At 22.1% G+C, this 26,778-nt stretch overlaps 5 protein-coding genes across 7 annotated transcripts; 2 read left to right on the forward strand and 3 right to left on the reverse strand.

The window, feature by feature from the left end:
• Positions 1-34: 34 nt before the first annotated feature.
• LOC122713240 (serine/threonine-protein kinase fray2-like) lies at positions 35-2,443 on the forward strand. Its single transcript, XM_043933492.1, has 2 exons — positions 35-115; positions 1,050-2,443. Exon 2 carries the CDS (start codon positions 1,099-1,101, stop codon positions 1,909-1,911), a length of 813 nt encoding a protein of 270 aa, XP_043789427.1. The 5' UTR covers positions 35-115; positions 1,050-1,098; the 3' UTR covers positions 1,912-2,443.
• Positions 2,444-6,261: 3,818 nt separating this feature from the next.
• LOC122713303 (probable ATP-dependent RNA helicase DDX43) lies at positions 6,262-10,020 on the forward strand. Its single transcript, XM_043933638.1, has 11 exons — positions 6,262-6,428; positions 6,573-6,798; positions 7,531-7,752; positions 7,831-8,049; positions 8,138-8,264; positions 8,345-8,510; positions 8,627-8,869; positions 8,997-9,144; positions 9,234-9,475; positions 9,545-9,707; positions 9,791-10,020. The coding sequence occupies exons 2-11, from the start codon at positions 6,574-6,576 to the stop codon at positions 9,920-9,922; spliced, it is 1,887 nt and encodes a 628-aa protein (XP_043789573.1). The 5' UTR covers positions 6,262-6,428; position 6,573; the 3' UTR covers positions 9,923-10,020.
• Positions 10,021-10,782: 762 nt separating this feature from the next.
• Positions 10,783-13,329, reverse strand: LOC122713323 (N-acetyltransferase ESCO1). 2 transcript variants are annotated; one of them, XM_043933672.1, is made up of 6 exons: positions 13,300-13,329; positions 11,877-12,907; positions 11,591-11,810; positions 11,349-11,522; positions 11,062-11,267; positions 10,783-10,968 (listed from the first exon to the last, which is right to left on the reverse strand). In XM_043933672.1, the coding sequence occupies exons 1-6, from the start codon at positions 13,300-13,302 to the stop codon at positions 10,845-10,847; spliced, it is 1,758 nt and encodes a 585-aa protein (XP_043789607.1). In that variant the 5' UTR covers positions 13,303-13,329; the 3' UTR covers positions 10,783-10,844. The 2 variants fall into 2 exon arrangements, with proteins under 2 accessions (XP_043789607.1, XP_043789608.1); XM_043933673.1 differs by lacking the exon at positions 10,783-10,968 and having other exon boundaries at positions 11,105-11,267; positions 11,384-11,522.
• Positions 13,330-14,105: 776 nt separating this feature from the next.
• Positions 14,106-18,054, reverse strand: LOC122713255 (galectin-8-like). 2 transcript variants are annotated; one of them, XM_043933513.1, is made up of 8 exons: positions 17,766-18,054; positions 16,676-16,801; positions 16,124-16,209; positions 15,771-15,975; positions 15,503-15,700; positions 15,333-15,421; positions 15,056-15,250; positions 14,106-14,915 (listed from the first exon to the last, which is right to left on the reverse strand). In XM_043933513.1, the coding sequence occupies exons 2-8, from the start codon at positions 16,712-16,714 to the stop codon at positions 14,765-14,767; spliced, it is 963 nt and encodes a 320-aa protein (XP_043789448.1). In that variant the 5' UTR covers positions 16,715-16,801; positions 17,766-18,054; the 3' UTR covers positions 14,106-14,764. The 2 variants fall into 2 exon arrangements, with proteins under 2 accessions (XP_043789448.1, XP_043789447.1); XM_043933512.1 differs by lacking the exon at positions 16,676-16,801.
• Positions 18,055-18,528: 474 nt separating this feature from the next.
• Positions 18,529-25,707, reverse strand: LOC122713473 (glycogen phosphorylase). The gene is made up of 11 exons (XM_043933958.1): positions 25,110-25,707; positions 22,015-22,116; positions 21,535-21,849; positions 21,349-21,460; positions 21,112-21,271; positions 20,440-20,910; positions 20,232-20,346; positions 19,991-20,173; positions 19,575-19,922; positions 19,108-19,437; positions 18,529-18,981 (listed from the first exon to the last, which is right to left on the reverse strand). The coding sequence occupies exons 1-11, from the start codon at positions 25,350-25,352 to the stop codon at positions 18,826-18,828; spliced, it is 2,535 nt and encodes an 844-aa protein (XP_043789893.1). The 5' UTR covers positions 25,353-25,707; the 3' UTR covers positions 18,529-18,825.
• Between the last annotated feature and the right edge of the window lie 1,071 nt (positions 25,708-26,778).

Raw genomic sequence — 26,778 nt, forward strand, 5'->3', positions numbered from 1 at the left:
CTTACAAATCTTCTCAAAATCAGATTTAACTGTGCTTAGACATACATGTATGACGTAACAGTTTGGCGCAGTTTGCCTAGTGGCCATTTTGTTTTCAATCGCACGGCTGACTAAGGTATTTTATATAAAGATATTTCGTGTAATTATAAGCTATTTAGGTAACTGTAATATAGTCAATGTCATATTTAAGAAAGTTCTTATAGAAACTTTACTTATATTTTTATGGAAACTAATTTATATAATAATTGAAGATCATATTTAATTATGGATAAAGGTTTTCTATCAAATTTTATGTCCTTTATCTTTTTATGCTTCTTTGTTTTCTTTTTATTGCTTATGTCGGTGAAAATTTTAAAATATTTTAATATATAATAAATAAAATAAATAATGAAGCTAATTTTACTAATTTTTTTCATTACAATATCAAAATAAAAAATATATGTTACGTTTAATTGTAAATCAATGTTATTAAATTTTTTGAAATTTTTTGAAATTTATCTTTGAAAATATATTCTATATTAATTTTTAACATATCAAATGTTAATTCATATATTTTCCAGAACTTTAATATAGGCATTACTACTAGATTTAAATTATCATACAATGCAACTGATTTAAATTCTAATTTCATAAATAAGAATATTATAAACATCATTATATCAAAATATAGAAATTATAGAATTATATAACAATATAAAATTATTTTATAAAAAAAATAGGTTATTTATTAGAAATTAGTATTTGTAATAAAATATTAAAATATATTTAAATAAAAATACAATCAAAGCTAGATTTTTTATAATATATTTTATAATATAATAAATGATTAGATAAAGTTTAATTCAATAATTCAAATATAACTGAAGATAAAATCTTAATTAAGCTTTGATTGAATTTTATTCATGTTAATGGCAATTAAAATACATTTTGTTCTCTCGCTATAAGTCTGCTTGTCTCTTGCAAACGCGTACATTAAATACCAATCAGATAAAGGCTTGGTAAGAAGAAATGGACAGTGTACTTATAGAAGGCAGTTTCTATCCTTATAGGTGTCCATCTATCCATTCAGCCTGGCGAGAGAGGCACACAAGCGCAACAATGGATTCAAAGCGGCATGAACGCAGTTCCAAGTCCAATACAGATTCACCACCAGCTCCGCCTTCGCCTCCTATGTATAGTGCAAGTTATACAACATATGATGGGTACAAAAACAGAATGTCATCACGTCGTTCACCTTCACCTTCGGACTATAGAAGCAGTAGAACATCCCGAAATGATTCGCCACAGGACAGGCGTAGAAGAAGACGCAGTACTTCAAAATCTCCACCAAGTAGATCACACAGACGATCTCGTTCTCCTGATAGAGACAAAGATCGAGATAGAGATAGAGATCGATCACGAAAATATTCTAGAAGAGATAGATCAAGATCTAGATCAAGAGGAAGATCACGTTCTAGAGATAGGAGACGTAGTCGTAGTCGTAATAGAAGTAAAGATAGACATAGAGGCAGAGAAAGCCGTAGATATCATAGAGCACCATCATATGAATCGGATATTGCTGAAGATAATACAGAAACAACTATATCTCATCCAGTTGTTCCTCCACAATCTAATGCTTTTAAAAATGATGGTAGCTTTATGGAAATGTTTAAAAAAATGCAGGAACAAATGCAACCTGCACAAAAACCAATGACTTCTGTTTTGGAAGAGAAGACTGTTATTCCTCCACCTTTAATGGTAGGAAAGAGGCGAGGAGGCAGAATTTTAAAAACTGGAATGGTTGCTAAGCCAAAGACTGAACAAACTGTTGAACAACCTAAGGATGCCTGGTCACTATATATGGCTGAAGTGAAAAAATACAGAGAAGTTTGTTGTCAGGAAGAAGACAACACAAGACCATTGGTTAAATAGCTGATTTTAGTTCTATTTCCTATTTTGTTACTTTGTTTTATCTACAATGAATGTGCTTTCAAAAGATGCTGTGTTTTTTTAATTAAATTATGGTTGCATTTAAATATAGAAGAACAGCTATGAACCAAGTTTAAATAAGACATCTACTTGTACTAAAATTATTTAAGTTTGAGAAAGCTTTTAAGTACATCTATTCATTATTTAACAAGAAAAATCTCTGTAAAAACATATACAAGCAAAATTTTTTCTTTTTTTCAATTATTAGATAGAATGTACAGTATATATTAATGAGAAATTATAGATATATATAGTATCAAATTATTAAATATTTCAACTTAAAAAATATTATTAATATAATACGGACTGCAAGTGAAGAAGTAATTAATGTTTGTGATAGTGTATTAAGTGATGCAAGAGACAAAAGGACTAGAGCGAGAGACAAACATGTAAAGAGTTTGCCTTGTGGGAAAAAGGGAGGGTGACTGTTTGTAGCGCTTTCAATAAATATAATAGATTAAATAACTTGTAACTTGTTAAGCAGCATCAATATGGTTAAATATACAGAACTTGGAAATGCGACACCAATAACTCCCTCCATCGAATTGAAACCAAACACAGCACCATATGATCCAAGATTTCCAAATCAAAACCAGACAAGGTAAACAAAGAACAAATTGATATTATATTCCAATATTTATAAATATTCAATATGATGTTATTTATTTCTGTTTATTTTAAATGCAGATATTGTTATACTAGTTTTTTGGATTTTCACCGTTGCAAAAAACGACATGGTGAAGATTATGAAGCATGTCAATATTTCAAAAAAGTATTTAATGCGATGTGCCCAAATGCTTGGATAGAAAAATGGAATGAACAGATTGCAAACGGAGTGTTTCCAGGAAATATATAATACAAGAGGCATTAAATTATAACTGCCTCTATAGTGATATTGTTTACATAATAACAGGATTTTACAATTTTAAAATATCAAATAATTCCTGTTTGTAAAATAATATTTAATAAATTGATCATAGTTTAATTCTTATTTAGTTTTATTAATTAATATTTTTTTTATTTTACTGCAACTGTTAAATACAAATAGAAATTTAAATATTACATTTTATTATTAAATTTTGTAAAAATGTAAATTAATATTTCTAATCCCTATCCTCAATATAGAAAATAAATATATAATGTGAAGATCTATATAATTTTAGAAACCATAAATTTTATAGAATAACGAAATAGAAACTTTTATTACGGTACATTATCCTTTAACGGTACATTATCCCTTAACGGTATATTTTGTTTACGGTGATTAAAAGAATAAAAATTTGAAAATTTCAATAGATGTAATGTTTTTCTTCTTTTTCTATTTCACCTTTTAAATAAAAGATGATAAAATTAGATATAATTCTTTTATATACAAGGCGCGTTTATGAAATAGGAAAGAATAAATAAAATGTAAATGTGTATATAAAAATATTATTAACATTATTATTTTTAAAATTTTAATATTGTTAAAAATATTATAAAATTTGTATATAAGGCAATTTTCATTCAAGAGATTTTGAAAGTACTAATCATGATTCGCATGGTATCATTATTTGATGTTATATGTAATATTGTAATTATATGAATTGGATCATGGCTATTGCTTTTAAAGCCTCTAATAAGAGAATGATTTTGTAAAAAAAGATTTATATATAATATAGATAAAATATAAAATTTTTATTTGTCATTAACTAAATTAATAAAATAAACTAACACATTAATTAAATTTAATTTAGGTATATTTTATTATTTATAAAAAAAAGATATAAATATCATACTTTAGAAAATACTTTTATATTTCTACTAATAAGTATGTGAATAAAATATATATCGATCACAGAAGAATTTACATGAATTTTAAAATAAATAGTATCAATGAAACTGCTATGTATAATTTTAATAAAATTTTAATAAAAAAATAAATAATACTCTAAATAAGTTTAAACAAATTTTTTTAAAAAGATTTTAATCTAAAATTTAAAATCTAAAAGATTTTTATAAATTCAATTTATATTAAAAGATACCGCTATTTAATGTTGTATTATTTGTTTCATTATTTATAAAATCAGAAACAAAACTTTGTCTGTATTATTATATATATATTATTATAATTTATATTATTTACTTTTCTGTTCATTACCAGTTTAAATAATAGATAGTTTAAATAAATTTTTCCTTTTCCTTCTCGTTTTATAATAATTTGAAAATTTCAATAGATTTAATAGTTTTCTTTTCTTTCATCTTTTATAAAGGATAATAAAATCAGGTATAATTCTTTTGTATACAATGTAATGAAGTTCATTTATAAAATAGGAAAATGGAATAGTAAATGAAACGTAAATGTATATAAAAATATTAAAAATTATTATTAATATAAAAAAATTCATATACGAAATAATTCTCTTGCAAGAAACATTATTCGAAAGCAATAATATTATTATTTGATGTCACTATGTATAATATTGAGAATTAGATCCTGATTGTTTTTAAAGCTTGTAATAAAAGAATGATCCTGTAAAATGTAGAATTTTTATTTCTTATTAACTAAACACATTAATTAAATTTTGTAGATATATTTTATTATTTATAAAAAAATATATAAAAAAAGATACAAATATCACATTCTAGAAAATACTTTTATATTTCTATATAAAATAAAGAAGCATGTGATAAAATATATCGATTATGAAAGAATCTATATGAGTTGAACTGCTATAATTTTAATAAAAAGCTGTAAATAATATTTTAAACAATTTAAATAAATTTTTTTAACAAAAGATTTTAATTTAAAATTTAAGAGATTTTTATAAATTCAGATATTTATATTGAAAGATACCGCTATTTAATGTTGTATTATCTGTTTCGTTGTTCATAAAATCGCAAATAAAACTTCGTCTGTGTAAAGCTATATACACGTTATTATAATTTATATTATTTATTACCTGTGGTAGAAATTGTTTAAATAAATCCTTCCTTTCCCTTCTCTTTTGTTCCTATAATAATTTGAAAATTTCAATAGATTTAATGGTTTTCTTCTTTTTCATCTTTTATAAAGGGTAATAAAATCAGGTATAATTCTTTTGTATATAAATAAAGTTTATAAAATAGGAAAACGGAATAGTAAGTGAAACGCAAATATGTATAGAAATATTAAAAATTTTATTAACATTATTATTTTTAAAAAAGTTTAATATTATTAATATAAAAAAATTCATATATAAAATAATTCTCTCGCAAGAAGTATTATTCGAAAGCAATGATTTTTTAACCATGATTTTCATATTTGATGTTATTATATATAATATTATGTGAATTGGATCCCAACTATTGCTTTTGAAGTCTCTAATAAAAGAATGATTCTGTAAAATATAAAATTTTTATTTTTCATTAACTAAAAATATTAATTAAATTTCATAGATATTAAAAAAAAATACAAATGTCATACTTTAGAAAATACTTTTATATTTTTATTAAAATAAATAAGCATGTGATAAAGTATATCAATCACGGAAGAATCTATATTCTATTCAGCAGTCTATATGAATTATAAAATATATAAATGAATTGATCTGTTAAACATAATTTTAATAAAAGATTATAAATAATATTTTATAGTATTAATATATATATATATTATAGTAATAATATATTAAATAATAAATATGTTTTTTAAATAAAAGATTTTTATAATTTAAAATTTAAAAGACTTTTATACAAGTTTATAAAATCAGATACTTATAATAATAAATGCCGCTAATATTGTATTATCAATTTCATTGATTATACAATCAATTAAACAAAATCTCATATAAAGTTATATACACATTACTACAATTTATTTTATTTACTACACATTGTTTGTTACCTGAATTAGAAATTATTTAAATATGTAAATAAGATTTTTCCTTTCTTTCCTTTTTTTCTTTTCTTTTCCCTTCTTTTTCTTTTCTATCTCTTTCCATCTCTTCTTTTCATCCCTTCCTTGATAATACAATACAAATGGAATACCCGTTATTCTCCCTCCTTTTATTTCTAAGCTCTGTCACTACTAATACTTTCTCCCACTCCTTCAATCATGCATGTGGCAAATTCAAAAGGGATTTGAAGAATAGAAGAGTGGGGGAGTAATGTTGCACATGCGAGAGGCGATGATTTGCTCGACTAAGTCACGTGGTATAACATTACTTCCCCACTCTTTTACTTTTCTACGGATATTTATTAACCGACGAACTTTATCCACGCTAGTTAATAGCTAGAGTAGGGTAGTAGTAACAACTCTGCTTGCAACTCCAGCAGTCTGTTTTGGGAAGATTTTTTTTCCGAAAACGGTTGAAGTTGTGAACGTTTAGTGGTTTGTGTAGTTTAGTAGTGGTTAGAATCGCCATTTCAATCGTCACGAGTGTTTTTTAGAAGTTGTTGATTTAGATTTTTGATCTTCAAGAATCAATAGTGTATTAAAGGTATTACAACTTTAAGAAAAATACAATTATAGTTTTCATTATAATATAACTTAATTTTCTTATAATTTTATTCTTTAATTTTACATAATTTATATAATTCTAAAAATCAAATAAAAATATATTTTGCTTGTGCGTTATTTGTAGAATGGAATTCCAACAAAATTATACAAAAGTTCATTCAAAACATAGCAATGGAAATAATTTTAAAAATTATAGAACTGGTAAAAAAGAACATTATTCAAATTTTGTTTCATCTAATTCCAATCAAAAGTTTGTAATACAAGTTAATACTGAAAAAATTGGAAAATTAATTGGAAAAAGTGGTAGTAACATAAGAGAATTACAAGATAAAACAAAAACTAAGATTCACGTAAGTATTAATTAAATATTATAAATTTTGTTTTTCTATTTTTATAAAGACAATATTTAATTATATTTTAGAATAATAAGACTAATAATTAGAATATAATATATAGAATATTAAAATGTATTTATAATATATAATAACTCTATAATATATAATAAGTATATATATATATATTATTATAATATATTATAAGTATATATATATATTATTATAATATATTATAAGTATATATATATTATAATATATAGAATATTAGAATATATTTTAAAATAATAAGAATAATAATATTTAAATAAAAAATATTTTGTTATGACATATAATTTTTCATATAGTTTTTCGTATTTTGTATTTTGAATAGTAGGAATTATATTTATTAAATTATTTAAATTATTATTATTATTATTATTAATTATTAATTATTAATTTATTATTAATTATTATTATTTATATTAATTTATTATTATTTATCTTACTATTTAAATTATTTATTTTAATGTACAACATAGTACTAATAATATTTGAATATTACTATGTATTATTATACATTAAAATAAAAAATAGAAATTATATTTTTATCTTTTAAATTATTTTGAAATCTATATATTAAAATATATTTATATAATAATAAACTATGAAAAATCAAAATTTAATTTATTATATATTAAATAAAAAATATTATATATATATAAATATTATAAATATTATATAAATAAAAAATAAATAATTATATCATAGGTTGACAGATCTACTGGTAGTAGTACTACTGCAGTTACAATCATTGGGACCAAAGAAGCACAAAAGCAGGCTAAAATATTAATCGAAGAAAGTTTAAAAGATGTTCCTATAGAACAAAAAGAAATAAAACCTTTATTTTCTATAGAGCAAAAACAACAAGATGAAACTAAACCGAAGATTGACTTTCGCAATTTTGACTGGACAGCAGCGAGTAAAGAATGCGTAAGTTAATTAAAATATAATAAAAAATAATATAAAATAAATTTATATATATTATTTATAAATTTTTTCGTTGATTAGGATGAATATCAAAAAGAAAAATGGTCGAAGTTTGCACCAATTATTAAAAACTTTTATAAAGAGCATCCAACAGTTACAGCTATGACAAAGGAACAAGTAGCTCATATTAGAAAAACAAATAATAATATAGAAGTTAAACATGTATTTGAAGAAAAAGGAAATAATTCAGACCTCTTAAAAATACCTAATCCCATTGAAACTTTTGAACAAGCTTTCGAGGTAAATTTATCTATTGATCTAAATTATTAATCTATATATCTGAATGAATATTTATAAAAAAAATATAATACTTAAATAAATATTATAGGTATATCCTGAAATACTCGATGAAATTAGAAAACAAAAATTTGTTAAACCAAGTCCAATTCAATCACAGGCATGGCCGATTCTCCTTAGTGGTAGAGATCTTATTGGAATAGCACAAACTGGCACAGGTATATTAATAAATGATATAATATTGTGATATAATGATATAATCTGTAAAGGATAAATTATTTTATTAATATATTTACAGGAAAAACTTTGGCATTCTTACTTCCTGCATTAATTCATATTGAAGGTCAACAAATACCTAGAGTCGAAAGAAAAGGACCAAATGTCCTTATTATGGCACCAACTAGAGAATTAGCATTACAAATTGAAAAAGAAGTAAATAAATATTCCTATCATGGTATAAAAGCGTAAGTAAAATTATAATTATATAATTAATATAATTATATATAATTAATATATTTTCATTTTAAAATTATATATCTATAAATATATTTTTATAAATATATTATTAATATATTATTAGGGTGTGTTTATATGGAGGTGGAAGTCGTAAAAAACAAGTAAATGTAGTGACCGAAGGTGTAGAAATCGTTATAGCAACACCTGGAAGATTAAATGATCTTGTAGAGGCAAAAATTTTAAATATTAGTTCAATTACATATTTGGTATTAGACGAAGCAGATCGTATGCTCGACATGGGATTTGAACCTCAAATCAGAAAAACTTTATTAGACATTAGACCTGATAGACAAACAGTAATGACAAGGTATACAAAATTTGGTATTAAAACAAAATTAAAAAAATATTATTTATATACCATAACCAATATAATATTATAATACCATAAGCAATATGTATATGTAACAATACCAAATAATACATTTGTATTTTAGTGCGACATGGCCTCAAGGTGTTAGACGCTTAGCTCAATCATATATGAAACATCCAATTCAAGTATTTGTAGGATCTCTTGATCTAGCCACAGTGCATACTGTTATGCAAAAAGTTTATATTGTTGACGAAGAAGAAAAAACTGATATGGTATATAATTTCATTGTCAAATGAAAAATACCTTGAATAATGTTTTAAAACATAAAATTGTGTATAACATTCTTTTCTTATTTTAATAGATGTACGAATTTTTCCGTAAAATGTCTCCGAATGATAAAGTTATCATATTTTTTGGAAAGAAAACTAAAGTTGATGATGTAGCAAGTGATTTAGCTTTACAAAGTGTTAATTGTCAAAGCATACACGGGGGAAGAGAACAGTCAGATCGTGAACAAGCTTTAGAAGACTTAAAAACTGGTGAAGTACAAATTTTATTAGCCACAGATGTTGCCAGTAGAGGCATCGATATCGAAGATATTACGTATGTTTAATTTTATATATTTTAAAATTTTAATCAAACTTAAATTCTAATCAAATAAATTTATTTTAGACATGTATTAAATTATGACTTTCCGAGAGATATAGAAGAATACGTTCATCGAGTTGGTCGCACCGGTCGTGCAGGACGTAGTGGGGAAAGTATTACCTTCATGACCAGGAAAGATTGGACACACGCAAAGGATCTAATTAGTATTTTAGAAGAAGCAAACCAAGTATGTTCTAATATATTTATATACTTATATTGATTCAACTTTTATATATGTATATATTTATATATGTATTTTTATTTATACAGGAAGTACCTGAGGAGTTATATCAAATGGCTGAGCGTCATAAAGCATGGAAAGGAAAGCGAGCGAATGATAAACACTTTGAACGATTAGATAAATATGATTATAATCGTTCGTCAAGAAACAGAAGATGGTAGTTCCTGTTTATATTATTTATAAGTATATGTTTCTGACAATTCTTAAATTAATCATTATTATAAAAACTATTTTTCATACAATTATATAGAAATCGAATCTTTTCCTCAAAAGTAATTAATTCTTACTATTGTTATAATATTGTAGTGTAATATCGAAAAAAAATATTTGCCTTTGATAACACTATAATGTTATAATGATCGATGATTCGATAAAGAATTATTCTGTACCATAAGTAAAATTAGTATTTTTTCCTTTTTATATTTTATTTTTTATATAGTAAATGTATTCAATTAAAATTCATTAATTATTATTTTCTAAGTAATTTTTAAGTAGTTTTATAAGAAATGTTACCGTTAATTGTTTATATTTTGGATATAAACTGAATAAAAATATAACTTATATAAAAACTGTGTGATATTATTTTTTATTTTTTTTTTTACAAACATTCGATGTAATAAAATATTTAAAAAAGAAATGTGTACAAAATAAAAATACAAAAAAAAAATAAAGTATTAAAATTAATAAACTAATCTTTATTTGTATTTGTACTATAAAAATAATAAATTACGTATTTAAATAAAATATTTGAATTTGCATAGTAATAAAATATTAAAATAAATAAAAATATTTCATAGTAAAAATAGTAATGTTATATTATTATAACTATAATATTTAAAGTTTTGTTTAGAAATAAATAAATAAAATAAAATTTTAATAAATTTTCAAATAAACATAGTAAAAAATTTTAAATTATTTAATTAATGTAAACTAAGTAAAACAATAAAAAAAAATAAGTTCTCTGTAAATATAAAATATATTGATAATAATTTGCACAGTATATATTTTTTGTACACAAATTATTATAAATTTAGCTATTGTACTATTATTATAAATTTTGAATTTTTTTATTAATATCAAATTTTAACTATATACTTTGAAATTTCGTGTTTTGGTATATTTTTCAGCAAATATTTTTCCACTTGGAGTTGGAATTGAAAATGCTATATCATCTATAGACATAACATAACCGAAATAAAAATTAGCTCTGAAATAATTAAAAAAATTATTAATTATTAATATATATTTTAATATATAATTATAAATTTCTAAATTATTTTTAAGTAATATAGATATTTACCTTAATATATCAACCAATTTAGTAGCTATACCTTGTTTACGATGACTTAAATCTGTCCATACAACATTTATACCACATTTAGCAGGACTACTTTCTGCTGTGCAACAATCTAATTCTAATAATTCAGGTATCATGCGATATGCAGTTGTTATATGTTCTGCGACTAGCACTCCTATGATGACTTTATCTCTTATATATAAATAAACCTAAATAATTAATTGTATTAAAATTTTATTAAAAATAAAATTTCTAATAAAATTATTTTATCTTGTATTTTTTGCTATTACTTTTTTTTGTTCATAATCTGATAATTTTGTGTCACCTAATCCTAAATCTCTGTCTACGTATACTAAAACTTCATTCACTTTCTTCCAACATAATTTTGAGTCACCTGGTTCTATTAAGATTACTCGACTTGATGTAAGAGGATCTTCTATAACTACACGTTCCGTTTTCCAACCCTGAATTTTCAAGATAAAATGTCCAAATTATTATTTAAATGAGCTATATATATATAATTTATACATACCGGAAATTTTAAACTTTTTTTATTATTATGACAGTTTAAATGAGCATTTTCATCTTCTGGATCTCCTATTTGATACACAATACCACATTCTATACATTGTGTTGCTCCAAAATTTTTTTGTCCAACATCCAGTTGATATTGATTATCACAACCATTTAATTTCATAGATAATTGCCAATTTGTATTTTCTTTTCCATTATTTAATTTTTTATTAATTTCACTAAAATTGATACAATTATAAGAAATGATTTAGAAATTAATTAAATATTTTAAATACTTTGCTTACTTAAACTCTTTATTAGCAGAATATCCCTTATTAAATAATGGATAATACTTTTGTTCTGTATTTTCATTATTATCTAAAGGAATATTCTTCAAAACAGTTGGTATACTAATATCTTTGATATTTGTAGTTAATGTCATATTACTTAGTTCACTTGTTGGTGACATTGTGACATTATTTAATACTGATTTTAATGGTGAAACATGTTCAAGTTTTTCATTAGTTAATACTTCCATAGTATCATAATCATCATCAGCCCAATCATTTTCTAGAATTTTTAATATATTAGCTACTTTATCTTTTTCTATTGTAGTTTCTAATTCTGGTTCATCTACTGATAAATCAGTTGCATCAAAAGAAATGTCTACAAGTTTTTGCTGTTTATGAGATTGATTTTCATTCTTTTGATTTAATACCATTTTACCATTTGATTCAATTTTTAATTTTACATTATTACTTATAGTTACTATAGCTGAAGAACTTTTCTTTGACGATTTTTTAATTTTGAAAAAGCGTTTATTAAGATCAATTTCTGGTGATGTATTAGTTACTATTTCCAATTCTGGTATTTTAATTTTTTGTGATAAATTTTTTTGTATATTGTTTGATATATCATTAATCATTTCTATGTTATTATTATATTTTGTACTAATTAAATTTGTTTTTGGTTTTGGTTTTTTGATACTATGTGATACACCAGCATTGATACCTCCTATGGAATGTCTTTTAATATATTTCCTATGATAAGGCACACGTCTTATATGATATTCTTGACGTTTTTCTTTTGGTATTTCAGGACTGATCTTATAAATTTTTGTCTCAGAATAATTATAAAAATTTTTAGTACTCAATGTTACATTTTTTAGTTTTGATTCACAATTTTTATCTTGAAATAAAGCTGTTCTAACTTTTGACATTAAATGATTTGTATCAGTTTTTAATAATTTTGTAGGCGTATTTTCTAATTTATCTAAAGCACATCTCTTTGACATCTTTTCCTTCTTTTCAGGTGAAAGTTGTTTTTGATAAAGATTCTGTTGATTAAAAAAGACAAAAATTTATTAAATCATTAAAATGAAAAAAAATTTTCTAATTTTATTTTGATTTATTATTATTTAAATTATTAAATGAATAAAATCTTTTTGATTTTGGAATTAAAGATATTATAATTATAATGAAAAAAAACTATAAAAGAACATAATATTTTCAAATTGATATTATATTTAAAACAATATAACATCAATATATTTTTTATATTTATTATTAATAAAAACGAATAAAATATATTTTGAAGATTATAGTGAACAAATAAAATAACCTAAAGAAGCATAAAGAATCATTCGATATTAAAAATAATAGATATAAAAATATTTTTATTTATTTTTTTTCTTTTTAACTTTTCAATAGTTAATTAAAAGTATGTTACCATTAGATTTCTTTATTTTTCTATAATAACTATAAATAATAATAAAATTTATTATAAAACAATATAACACATTCATATAACAATTGACAATTCAAAACCGCTAAAAATTTTCTGATTCTTTACTTTACCTTGCTTTCGCGCTTTTTTACTTTTACCTGAAACTATATATGTAAGTGATTGGAAACACTATGTAAAAAATATGAAAGATCAAAATGAATGTAAAAGTCATTATATATATATATATATATATATATATATATATATATATATAATACATATAATATATATACATATTTAAAAATATTAAAATATATTTTAAAAATTAAGTTTTAAATTTTTGGTATTAAAAATAAATTAATATGAAAATAATTATTTTACAAATTTATTTTAATATTATATAATATGTAGATATTTAAATATATTTTATAATTGTAATTAATTTTTAAAATATAGTATTCGAAAAATATTTATTTTAATGAATAAAATTATAATATATATTTTTTATTTATATACATTATTTAAATTTGATTATGACTATTACATATATAAATTTTTAGAATAGTTTTTTTTTTTCTTTATTATATGTCAAAAATTAATATATTAATGTAAAATGTTATAATTTATATTATTTTTTTTATTATATTATATTACATTCTTCGAAAAAAAATGATAAACATAATATTTGAGAAATATTGATTTTTGAAAAGTACAATATAAATTATATTTAAAATTTTATTTAACAAATATATATTAATCTACTATTATCTACAAGATATATTTTATTATACATAACATATATTCGCGGATCAATTTTGAAGAATAAAGTCAATTAAATATAAAAGTTAATACACGAAAATGTTAATTGATTAAATTATAATCAATTTAGAATTTACATTAAATGAAGTGAGGCAGAAACAGAATGAAATGATAGATAGAACTTTTCTATCTTCATTTCGCTTCATTTAATACAAACTTAATAAATAAAGAACATTTTTATATACTAACTTTTTCGATTTGATTTCTATATTTGATTTGTTCTAAAAATATCCTATGAATATATTATCTATTTATACATCAACAAGTTCTAAATAGTTGTGCAATCAAAACACGAATTGTTATTTGAAAAAATTGATAATCATAGCAAGCATGGACGAGTTTTATATGTAATTTCAAGTTTTTTTTATAACAATTCTTTAAACTAATTCGATCTTCATCCAAACTTTTTACTACTCAAGTAAAGAAAATGAAATATTGATAAAACATTATCAATTTGTGTTTCGATTGTGCAATTATTCTGAGCTGAGAATCATATATGATCTGTCAATAATATAAATAAACTTTAATCAATAATGAAATATTATTCCAAAAAGTTTATCTTTGTAAATAGCGGGAAAGATAAATAGGATAAAAAAAAATCATTATAATCAATAACAAATAATTAAAAATTTTCAAACCAAAAATTTGTTTAATTTGAATATGTTATAGCTAGTTCGTGAAGCACAATATCTCCAGATATTTTAAGAGTATCAATGATGGATGGTTGTAATCTGTGTTTGAATTCACCAATCATTTTGTTTCCTAACCATATTGTATATGCTTCGAATTCACATCGAATTCTACAAAAGAAACAATAAAAATGTGAATTAAAAATTCAACAAAAAAAAATTTTAAAAAAAATAATTAAAAATTAATTAATAATATCTTTAATTATATTTGTTTGAATAAAATTTTTTGTAGGGTATTTTTTTTAACCTACGTCAGAAGAAAATCACGACCAGGCATCCATGACAAATGACCTGAGTGTCTTTCTTCGTATCCCCAAGATCCATTTGTCCAGAAATTCATTACAACATAAGGTACATTGCTGCCATATAAAAAACGAGGATTTAAATGTAATGCAATTACTGGATGTGGATAAATTGCTTTTCCTTTTTGTAGATTTACGTAAAATCTATAATCAAATATATATAAAATTAATTATTCCCTATTTCTTGTTTGAATTTTTTTTAATCCTAAAAATCATAAAAACTCACGAATGTGGAAGAAGTTTTAATCTTCCTGCAATGAAAAGTCTGGTTCCTATTTTAAATTCATTTTCAATGTTTACCGTGATTGGAACACTCTATATATAATTTTTGATATTTAGTAGTAATTTCAATTAATAAAAACAAATATAAAATATAGTATTTAAAAAAAAACCTACAAGAAAATCGACGAGTGGTTGATCAATTTTTAAAGTTAAAATGTTATTTGGTCTGCATAATTTTGGATCAGGATAAACGAATAATTCCAATTGTCTAAATTTAGCATCTTCTAATGATCCATTAATTTCTAAATTTATTACATCTTCAAGAGGTATTCTATATGCAAAAGCACAAAAATGTTCTCCATTTACTGCAATCTAATAAAATTAATTTTGAAAAATATTGCTATAAAATTTATAATTATATCAATCAATCTTTAATTCTTACTTGATATTCATTAGCAGTACAAAAAATTAAAACATGCACATAGGAATTGCGCCGAAAAGCAATATGTCCTGCAGGAGAACAAGTCTCTTCCTCTTCCCAACAACCCTTAAATTTTGAATTTCGAACCACATAACCTCTGTCTAATCGTGCATTAAAATGCAATGCAATATTTTCAGCATTTTTGCACAATAAATTAACTGAAAATCTATAAGAATATTTAACAATCTATAATATGTTTAACAAATATATTTTTTGATTTCTTTATATATATATATATATATATATATATATATATGATTATTAAAATTTATAAAAATTTCGATTATAAGATTTTTCTTACGCTAAGATATCACCTCAAAGCATCAGGAGGAATATATCCTGTAATCACGATAGCTGATGTTGGTTTCAGAGGTTGTAATGGAACAGGTTTTGAAGCATTCTAGAATATAATGTGTGCATATATTTAGTTAGAAAAATACATTATATAAAAAAATTTACTATTAAAATAAAATAAATAAATTACCAGCGAAAATTATATTGTTAAAACATTCCATATGAGAATAAATATAAATCATATTAATTAATTAATGTTTTTATTTAGTGTGCAATCACCAGAATATAGAGATAAGATTTTAAAAATAATAAACTGCATTCATTTTAAGTGTTTTTAATGTATTTTTATTGCATTACGGAAAATCATTAATCTAATACTGTTCAATCATTTATATAATTATTTACCCTATTATATTATTATATAATTATTTACTCTGAGAATGATGACCGATGAAATGTATTATTAATAAAATAATTTTTTTTATTAAAGATATTTAGATCATAAATAAAGATAAAAGAAAAATTAGAAAAAGGATAGTAATACGATAGTATAAGTGCTTGTAAAACAGTACATATAAACTAGTCAGAGTCCGGATACGAATCTTCGACATTAGTCGCCATTGGGGTTATTTTACTATTTGTGTAAATATTCATCTTCATTTTCTTAATATAAGATAAGTATTCACAATTATTTGAATCTAAATGAAGAGAAAGACAGAATTAAAAAAACATTTTATTATTATATCTTATATTATATCTTAATATCTAACTTAAAGCTATATTTATTTCATAATTTTTAATATAAAAAATATAATTTTTATAAATATAATCTTCTGTCAATTTATAATAAATTGTATTTTAATATTTTTTATAAGATTTAGATAAATTAAGTTTTAGATTAAAAAAAATTAAAATAGAAAAAAATTAATAGATACTTATATATTTTAAACTTATAATTTAAAATTAGCATAATCAATATGATTATAGTTATTAATCAATTTTATAGAATATTTCAATTCATAATTTTTTCTCAATGTAATGAGATTTATTATAATATTTATATATATATATCTAAATTTAAAAAATAAGAAAATATTTTAAACATTTGTAATGTAACAAATTCAAAATATATTTTTATATTTAATATCATATATACATAATAGGTTATAAATAAAAATTCAATCTTTTTTTATATTATCTATGTTTTAATATTTAAATATAATTACAAAAAAAAAATAATAATATATTCACAATACATTTATTATATTTACCTAATTGAATATATAATGTAATATAATTCATCACAAGCTATTTATAACTCAAATTAATAAACAGAACTGATAGAAATTTATTTTGTATGAAATAATATAAAGCAGATATTTGTTTTGTTAATTGAATAAAATATACAATTGTTAATTGATGAACATTAAATTGGTCAGAATTAATTATTAATTATATTTAAAGCAATGTAAATTTGGCTTGATTAAAACTTCAATTATTTCTCTATATACTATACAATTAACTTCTTCCATTATTGAATGATGGACTCAGTTTTATAACCTATTCTTTTGAAAGAATAGGTAAGATATGTATATTTTATTCAATTGGTAAATCTAGATTTCTATTATCTATGACTTAATTATATTATCGATCAATACTCACTAATGGTACTGTTTCTTCATCGACAAACGAAAATTCACGAAGAGCATTTTCTTTTGTTTGTATGAAAATTTCAACTTGATATACAGACATATTCCTTTAATAAGTTTCAAGGATGATTTATTGAAACGCCTCGTTTTAAGCCGCACTTCTAATGTAATAGCGATATCTTTATTTAGTTTTTTGATTTATTCACAAATATATATTTCATTCGATAAAAAGCAATTTTATTTAAAAAAACAATTTATTTTTTTTATTAAAAAACTTCGATTCATTTTTATGAAGTTTAAAGTTTTTTAATATTAATTTTTCTTAGAATATAATCATTAAAAAATAAAAAAAAATGTATTTATAACATATTTTATTATGTAGAATTATATTTTTTCTTTAAATATAATAATTTTTTCAAAACTTGAAAATAAACATTATATTAATATTTGTAAATTTTTTTATATTGCAAATGTATAGATATGTATTTTTTCTTTAATTCCTTTTTTTTTTGTTTCAACAATCAATAAATTCATTATTTTTTATTTTTATTTCAGATACTTTATTTACAAGTAGAAAAATATTAGTAAAAATTAGTAAAATTATTTCATTGCTACTGTGACTTTTTTTTCGACTAGATTGTTCTATTAGAAATATATTTTCTTCTTTTTTAAAAAAGATATATATATTTGTATATATCCATAATTGATATTTATCTTTTTTAATTTAAGAATACAATAAATTATTTTTTTATATTAATTTTGCTTTAAATTATCAGTTGATAAGTGTTAATATAAATTTTTGAAAAATTAAGGCAGTACATGCTTTACTAAGTGAATAATTTACAATATGCTATTTGATTCTATATTTCACTCAATGCAGAAGTAATAAATAAATAAATAAGTAATGAATTAAATTTTTAAGAAATTCTAAATCATTTTAATCAAATTTTATATTAATATTCTTATTTTATTGATTTTGATGTAAAATTATGCTCGTTTATAGAAGATATTCACTAAAATAAAATAAAATAAAAAAAAAACTATTATTAATATACGTAATAAAAAGTCATGAATTAAATATCTCGTGGCTCATGAGGTGCAGGAAGTCGTTGCCAAGATGGCTCAACGCCCCAAATTTCACGAGCATATTCTGCAATAGTTCGATCCGATGAAAATTTTCCTGAAGAAGCTATATTATTAATTGCCATTTCAATCCATTTGCTTTCGTCCTAAAAAAATCAATTAAAATATGAAATACAATAATCGAAAAATATAATCATTATTCTGAAAAAATTGCATGATATTTTTTTATAGATTTTATGTAAATATATAAATATTTTTATATATTGACACACCTGGTAAACTTTACTGACATGATCTTGCATTTTTATATAGCTCTCATAATCGGCAAATAAATAAAACCTATCCCAGTTTAATAAAACATTAGTAATATCTTTAAATTCATCTGGATTATTAGGACTGAAAAAGCCACTTTGAATTTGATCAACGCATTGTTTTAATTCTGGTATTCTATTATAATAATCATAAGCATTGTATCCTTTTTTTTTTAAATCTTCTACTTCATCAACAGTCATACCAAAAATGAATATATTTTCATTACCCATTTCTTCGGCCATTTCTACATTAGCACCATCTAAGGTACCAATTGTCAAGGCACCATTTAACTAAACGAATATAAAATGAATTATAAAATGAATTTATATTCATAAAATATATTATTATTCATTAAATTATTCATAAAATTATAAATTGTATATAAAATACATAATATAAAAATAAATTGCATATAAAATATACTTGCCATAAATTTCATATTTCCTGTACCAGAAGCTTCAGTACCTGCAGTAGAAATTTGTTCACTCAAATCTGCTGCTGGAATTATTTTTTCCGCTAATGTAACCCGATAATTTTCAAGAAAAATGAATTTTAATTTATCACCAACAATAGGATCGTTGTTTATAACATTTCCTACACTACAAATTAACTTGATAATTTTTTTGGCTAAATGATAACCGGGCGCAGCTTTTCCTCCAATCATCACCGTTCGAGGAACGAATAATGCAGTTGGATCTTTTTTTATTCTATTGTATAACGTGATTACGTGTAAACAATTCAGAAGTTGCCTTTTGTATTCGTGTATTCGTTTCACCTATTTTATAAAAATATATATTTCAGATTAAATTTATATATAAAAAAAGGTTAATTTAATGTAATTACTTGAATATCAAAGATGGAAGCAGGATTGACTTTAACTCCATAATCTTTCTCAAGCATTTGCGTTAATTTTAATTTATTCTCTTGTTTCACTTTCATAACACTACGCTGGAAAACTGGATCTTTGGCCCATTGTTTTAATTGAGAAAGTTGTTCTAGATGTACTGTCCAATCACTGCCAATTTTCTAAATAATAATAATAATTGAAATTGAAAATGAAAAATTATGAATAATTAATACCTACTTCTTCGATAATATCTGAGAGATTTGGATTGCACAGAAGCAACCATCTTCTTGGTGTAATACCGTTGGTTTTATTTTGAAATTTTTCAGGTGTTAGTTCATAAAAGTCTTTAAATCTGAAATAAAAATAAAATGAAATTTATTATCAAAAATATTATTTATTAAAGAAATTAAACTAATAAAAATTTCAAATGCTCAAAAATACCTACACGCTTTGTTTCAAGATTTCCGAATGTAGTGCGGCGACTCCATTGATAGCATGACTACCAACAATCGAAAGATGCGCCATATTAACCCTTTTTTCACCCTCTTCTTCGATCAAAGACATACGTCGAAGACGATCTACATCTCCTGGATATTTAGCAGAAACGTCTTGTAAATGAAGGAAATTAATATGATAAATAATCTGCAAATGTCTTGGCAGAATGCTTTCTAACATGCTTGTCGGCCATCTTTCTAAAGCTTCTGGAAGAACTGTATGATTAGTATAAGCGCACGTTCTCGTTGTAATGTCCCAAGCTTTTTCCCAAGGTAATCCTTCAACATCGATAAGAATTCTCATAAGTTCTGGAATAGCCAACGAAGGATGAGTATCATTTAATTGAATAGCCACTTTATCAGGAAACATGTCAAAGTCTGTTCTATGATGTTCTCTTGAACCAAATTTGCTGGCTTTATACCTATAAATAATATGTTAAAAATTATTAAATATTAATAATAATAATTTAATATTGAAATTAAATATCATATATATTAAAAATTATATTAAATATATTTTTTTGATAATATATATATAATATAATTATTAATAAAAATATTATAAAATATTTTACATGTTTTACAGATATATTTTATTAATAATAAAATTAATTTATAGTAACCTTCGTATAATATCTTGAAGAGTTGCTGCTACCATAAAATATTCTTGTTTTAGACGTAATTCTTTGCCTTCAAAAAAATTATCATTAGGGTATAATACTCTAGAGATATTTTCCGCCAAATTGCGATCTATTACAGCTTGAATATAATCACCATCATTAACTAAAAGAAGAATAATTTGTTTTCATGGTATAATTTTAATTTTTAAAATATAAAATATGATAAAAAAAATTGCCTACAGAATTTCAAATTAAATTCCACAGGAGATTTAGCAGACCATAATCTGAGAGTATTGACAACATTATTTTTGTATCCAGGAACTGGATTATCATATGGCATTGCAAATACAACCTGACCATAAAACATATATTTTTATTTTATTAATAAGTTTAACCATTTAACTAGCTTATTTTATTTGTACTGACTTGAGTATTGATCCACTTCTTTCCTTCAGGAGTATCAATCACCTGTCCATAGAAATTTACTGGAAGCATAAATTCTGGTCTTGCTTTTTCCCATGGATTTCCATAACGTAACCAATCATCTGGTTCTTCCACTTGTTCTCCATTTTTTATTTTTTGTGCGAAAATACCGTATTCATATCGAATACCATAACCATAAGAAGCTAGACCAAGAGTAGCCATGCTATCCAAGAAACAAGCTGCCAATCTTCCTAAACCTCCATTTCCTAAGCCAGCATCCTCTTCAAGCTCTTCAAGCTCTTCTATATCCAAACCCATCTATAATTAATATTAAATATAAAAATATAAAAATATAAAAATATAAAAATATAATTAAAATATAATAATATAATATAATAATTAATTTTTTTATATAATTTTCCTTAAATTTTTTATTAATAATTAATTTTTAAATTTTAATAAGAAATTTTATTTGAAACAAACCTGATACATAGCTTCATCACAAGCACCTTGAATGCCCAAATTAATCATAGTGTTTTGAAGAGTTCTTCCCATGTAATATTCCAAAGATAGATAATAAACTCTCTAAACAGAAAAAAAACAGACTAAAGATATATTATAGACTAGGAAAGATAATAATAATATTATGAAAATTTTTAATTATAAAATAAAATTTTAAAAAATTAGAGATAATCTATTTAAAAATAAAGTAATAAATATATTCAATTATAATTTGAGAGAAAATTGTATTCCTTATATATACAAATATACCAAATATTTTTTTAAAGAAATACAGAAAACTTCGATTCGAAATGCAATAAAAAAATCGATTTCATGTTGCAATGATCTAAATTTAATTTTATTGTATCTTTTCTATATTTATTATGAAATTAATTAATGATTGGATTTTGTATTATGTGATTGATAATCCATTGATACAAATAAAAATAAATTGAGCAGACATTTTGAAATAATTTGAGAAAGAAATGAAAGATAATGCCTAGTTGAAATTGATCTTGATTGACTCCAAAATTCTTCATATGTTTAAGAATCGTTTATAGCTAATATAATAAAATAAAATAATATAAATAATATTTATAGCTTAAATTATTGATGTTTACTTTTAAAAAAAACTATAATATCCATAAAAATTGAATAAATATTTGCATAAATAAAAATAAACAAAAATAATAAAAAATTATCTTGGAAAAGATAATAAAGCAAACATTTATCGATTTATTTTATACGTATATAAAGAATTTTGAAAATTATACTTTTTTTTTAGCAATATTATTATATTCTTTATTTTTTTTTATGGAAAAAAATTAAAATTTATAATATTTTACATATAAAATATAATATTGTTTTATTATTTTACAATATTTGTTTCATTTAATAAAATTTGATTCATTTTTTAAGATCAATTTCTCAAATGCGATTGTATATATAAATTTTTAAAATAGTTTATAAAATAGTTTTTAAAATAGTTATAAAATAGCTTAGTTAGCATTCTCAAAACTTTTGTATAATATAACTTTGTTCAAATGTAAATCGTAGATAAATTAAACGTGACTTCTTAAACTTTAATAGTCATATCACGTGATTCATATTATTCAATTTCTGTAATTTAGTGTTATAAATATCTTCATAAAAAAATATTATTTGTGATGTTTTTCATGTTCAATTTTTCTTTATTTCTTTTAATCATATATATAATTACAAATTATTTATGTAATAATATGTTATATATTTCTATTCTATTCTATTTTATATATGTAAATGCTATAATGACATTAATTTTAATTAATAATAATTTTCAATCAAAATTTGTGTAGTTGTATAACAATCATAATAGCATTTCTCATTTATATTATATTTATTTTATTTTTGTTCGCCTATTCATACATTTATGAATATGGATCATAGTTCTGTTTTTTTGGCCTCATTTTTTTTGTATCGAATTGTTTTTCTTTTCAACATTTTTATAATTGAATATATTTATTACTTTTTCCCAATTTTAACTTTATTTTTTTTTCCTTATTTATTATTAATTAAAGATATGTTTTTTCCATCTTATATATTCTATTCTATTCTAGGATTTTCTTCCTTTATTTGAAATTTTATTATTTAATAATTTATAATTTAGTTTTATAATATAATAGTATAATTGTTATTCTTCCATCTTTTTCTTTTGTAGCTATTTTTCAAATTTATCTTCGTATTCTTTTGTTTTTTTTTTATATTTTTAGATTATAATCTAAATATATGATTTTTTTATAATAATATTATGATTAAAATATGATTTTTTTATAATAATATTTTCAAGAAAATTTATATTTGAATAAATAAAAAAATTATCCAATGATTATAATATTTTATTTAATTTGTTTATTGATAAAAAATAATTGTTCTTGATAAATTTAGATAATTAATATGAGTTTAATTACATTAAATTAAATCTTATTATATTAAAAAAATAATAATTAATAATAATAAACAATATATATACGATGTATATATGAAATAATCATAAATTTGTAAATAATTATTAATAATCTATAGATGTAATTGGAATACTTTCAAAAATTGAATGATTTTATCTTGACATTGCTTCGAAAAGAATGAAAATGGTTTGGCTTGAGACCTCAGGATGAAGCGATTATAAGGCCAACCGAAAATAGACACAACAACATGTTGCATTTTGCATTTTGAAGGTTCATTGCAATATAGTGCTTCTATAAGTATAAATAGTATGCATATAAATGTACTGATCATTATATTAACAAAAATTTAAAAATTTTATCAGAAATTTTACTTTGCTTAAAAACTTTATTATTTAATAATGAAATATATTTTTATTACGATTAAATATTTATTTTCCTTTTGTTTGTTTTGATTTTTATTATATTTGATTATCAAATAATATTTTACTTAATTATATTTGATATTAATTATATTTGATTATCAAATAATGTTTTACTTAATTTTATTTTACTTAAAAACTTCGTTATCTAATAATGAATATATTTTTATTACGACCAAATATTTATTTTCTATTTGTTTATTTGTTTTAATTTAATATCATACAATGTTTTACTTCACAAAGATAAGTTTAGAAGATAAGTTTTCATTGATAAATATGAGCTAATTTACTTAAATTAATTGATAATAAAAATAAGTGGAAATTTCTACTTTTCTATCTACTTTTGCATTTTTATTTTAAAATTATCAATTATTTAAATATAATTAATTTAAAGATAATATGAACAAAAAGTAATAAATTAATAATTTTAAAATAATTAAAAAAATATTTAAAAAAAGATAATTTAGAAAGTGAATTCTATTAAAATGCAGAATAAAATTTCGTTCATTGATTCTTTAAATATTATACATAAATAAATAAATAACAATTGCAATGAATATAAGGTAAGTATGAAAATTATACTTACCGGTAATTATTAAATGAATTATATGAAACTGACACTGTTAATTATTATAATCATAATTTACATGCATAAAATATTTCATATAATATATAAATTAAATACATAAAGATAGATAAAAATATAATGGCATACTTTTGGATCTTTCTCGTAATAGTATTGCTGAGTGCGTATCCATCTAGAAACTAAATTGTCCTTGACGCTGTGTGCCAAGGCGAAGAAATAATCTCTGCTCGTAGCCACATTACGATCCTTCACAAGGGTATAATGAAGATGTCTATTGAAAGTTTTCTTGAAATTTCCTACATTTTCCACATCAACAATCCCGCGAACAGATATCTGTTTCCTTTTTTCTTGATCTGTTACTGAAGCTGACATTTCTTTTTAATTATTTTTTTTTCTTAAAATACAGTGCTTATCGATATAAAACTATTTTGTTTTCAATTTTTGTTATTTTGCTTTTACACAAAATCAACAATTCTAATACTTTAAATTTAATTCAAATTTCTATTATTTTTATGAATTTTTCTTTTATTTGTAAAAATTCCTGTATTAAATTCGTAATTGTATATTTTGAATTAAATTATAGAATTATTCATTCACAGATAATAATATTCTATATATAATATAATATTTTTATTATTAATTCTGAAAATTGTCAGACACAATGACCGGTTTTCACGACACATGCACAAATACCGGTGCTCCGAAGATCCACACGCTTGTGCTATCCAGAGACGAATAACATGCCTATCTCTGGCAATCTTCGAAGCGGTCACCTTGTATGAAGGTCACGCAGGCGCATTAAAAGTCTTATCTGTCACGTGATCTGTAACGATTATACCGATCGGGTTTTGAAAAATTAAACACTTTTCCGCCATCTATGGTGATTTTTTGATATTGGTTTACCTCTTCATTACCATTTTTAATTAACAATATATAAATAATTTTAATATAAGTATTCTATTTTTCTTTTAAATTATAATTTACTATATATATCTAATTACTATTTTAAATAAAATAATATTTCGATTTGTTTTAAATATCTTAAAGGATATAAAGAAAGCATATTTCGTGATTCAGTGTCTTGTTTAATATAATTTATTTATAAATTAATCGTGCGGATGCAGATGCAATAATGAAAACGTCAATAAGCGATACGCGTATTACAATTTGCATTCTGAAAAAGATTCTTCTTCTTCCGTTTCTATCTATTTTTTTCGCATTCCTTTCCCATTATAATCGTCTTTTTTAGAGACGTCATATTTGAAAATGTAATGATACTCAATCAAATTTCATCGATATTTTATTAAATCGTATTCATCGTAAGGAATTATATGTATGAATTTTTATAGTTCGATACATTGATCAATGATGCAATACGATTTAAAAAAATATGAATAAAATTTCAGGTATCCGCAATTTTGTTTCGAACCATATAATAAAAATTCGCAATTCAGCCAACAACTTTCCATTGTAATGTTTAACGATATTGTTACACTTAATAATATGATAGCGATAATTATATTACTCGAAGAAAAAATCTTCGAAAACGCCGAAGAGGAAACGGCGCTACTTTTTTTATTCTCATATACACAACATACATACGCACAGATACAAATACACGCACGCGCATGTTCAACTATTTTCTTTTTTTAAGAATAATTATGTAATGAGCGATATTACAGAATAATTTGATATGCGGGCCCATTTATGATTTCCAAAAAATTAATTTTTTTTATTTTTTATAGATTAAAATCGTATTGCTGCCATAAAGATTTATATCTTCAAGATATTTAATATT

This window comes from Apis laboriosa, unplaced genomic scaffold, assembly GCF_014066325.1.
Source record: "Apis laboriosa isolate Shangri-la unplaced genomic scaffold, ASM1406632v1 scaffold23_cov150, whole genome shotgun sequence".
Classification (NCBI taxonomy): Eukaryota; Metazoa; Arthropoda; class Insecta; order Hymenoptera; family Apidae; genus Apis; species Apis laboriosa.

Bases quoted from the DNA above. Each gene is read 5' to 3' on its own strand.
- LOC122713303 (XM_043933638.1), top strand. From the start codon at position 6,574: ATGGAATTCCAACAAAATTATACAAAAGTTCATTCAAAACATAGCAAT. The intron at 6,799-7,530 runs GTAAGTATTAAT...ATTATATCATAG, and splicing joins AAACAAAAACTAAGATTCAC to GTTGACAGATCTACTGGTAG. The intron at 9,708-9,790 runs GTATGTTCTAAT...TTATTTATACAG, and splicing joins TTTTAGAAGAAGCAAACCAA to GAAGTACCTGAGGAGTTATA.
- LOC122713255 (XM_043933512.1), bottom strand. From the start codon at position 17,855: ATGTCTGTATATCAAGTTGAAATTTTCATACAAACAAAAGAAAATGCT. The intron at 16,210-17,765 runs GTGAGTATTGAT...ATTATATTCTAG, and splicing joins ATGAAGAAACAGTACCATTA to AATGCTTCAAAACCTGTTCC. The intron at 15,976-16,123 runs GTGATATCTTAG...ATATTCTTATAG, and splicing joins ATTCCTCCTGATGCTTTGAG to ATTTTCAGTTAATTTATTGT.
- LOC122713323 (XM_043933672.1), bottom strand. The intron at 11,523-11,590 runs GTATGTATAAAT...TTGAAAATTCAG, and splicing joins AAAAAAGTTTAAAATTTCCG to GGTTGGAAAACGGAACGTGT. The intron at 10,969-11,061 runs GTAAATATCTAT...TAATTATTTCAG, and splicing joins AAATTGGTTGATATATTAAG to AGCTAATTTTTATTTCGGTT.
- LOC122713240 (XM_043933492.1), top strand. From the start codon at position 1,099: ATGGATTCAAAGCGGCATGAACGCAGTTCCAAGTCCAATACAGATTCA.
- LOC122713473 (XM_043933958.1), bottom strand. From the start codon at position 25,352: ATGTCAGCTTCAGTAACAGATCAAGAAAAAAGGAAACAGATATCTGTT. The intron at 20,347-20,439 runs GTAGGTATTTTT...TTTTTATTTCAG, and splicing joins GAAATCTTGAAACAAAGCGT to ATTTAAAGACTTTTATGAAC. The intron at 19,923-19,990 runs GTAATTACATTA...TTTATAAAATAG, and splicing joins CTTCCATCTTTGATATTCAA to GTGAAACGAATACACGAATA.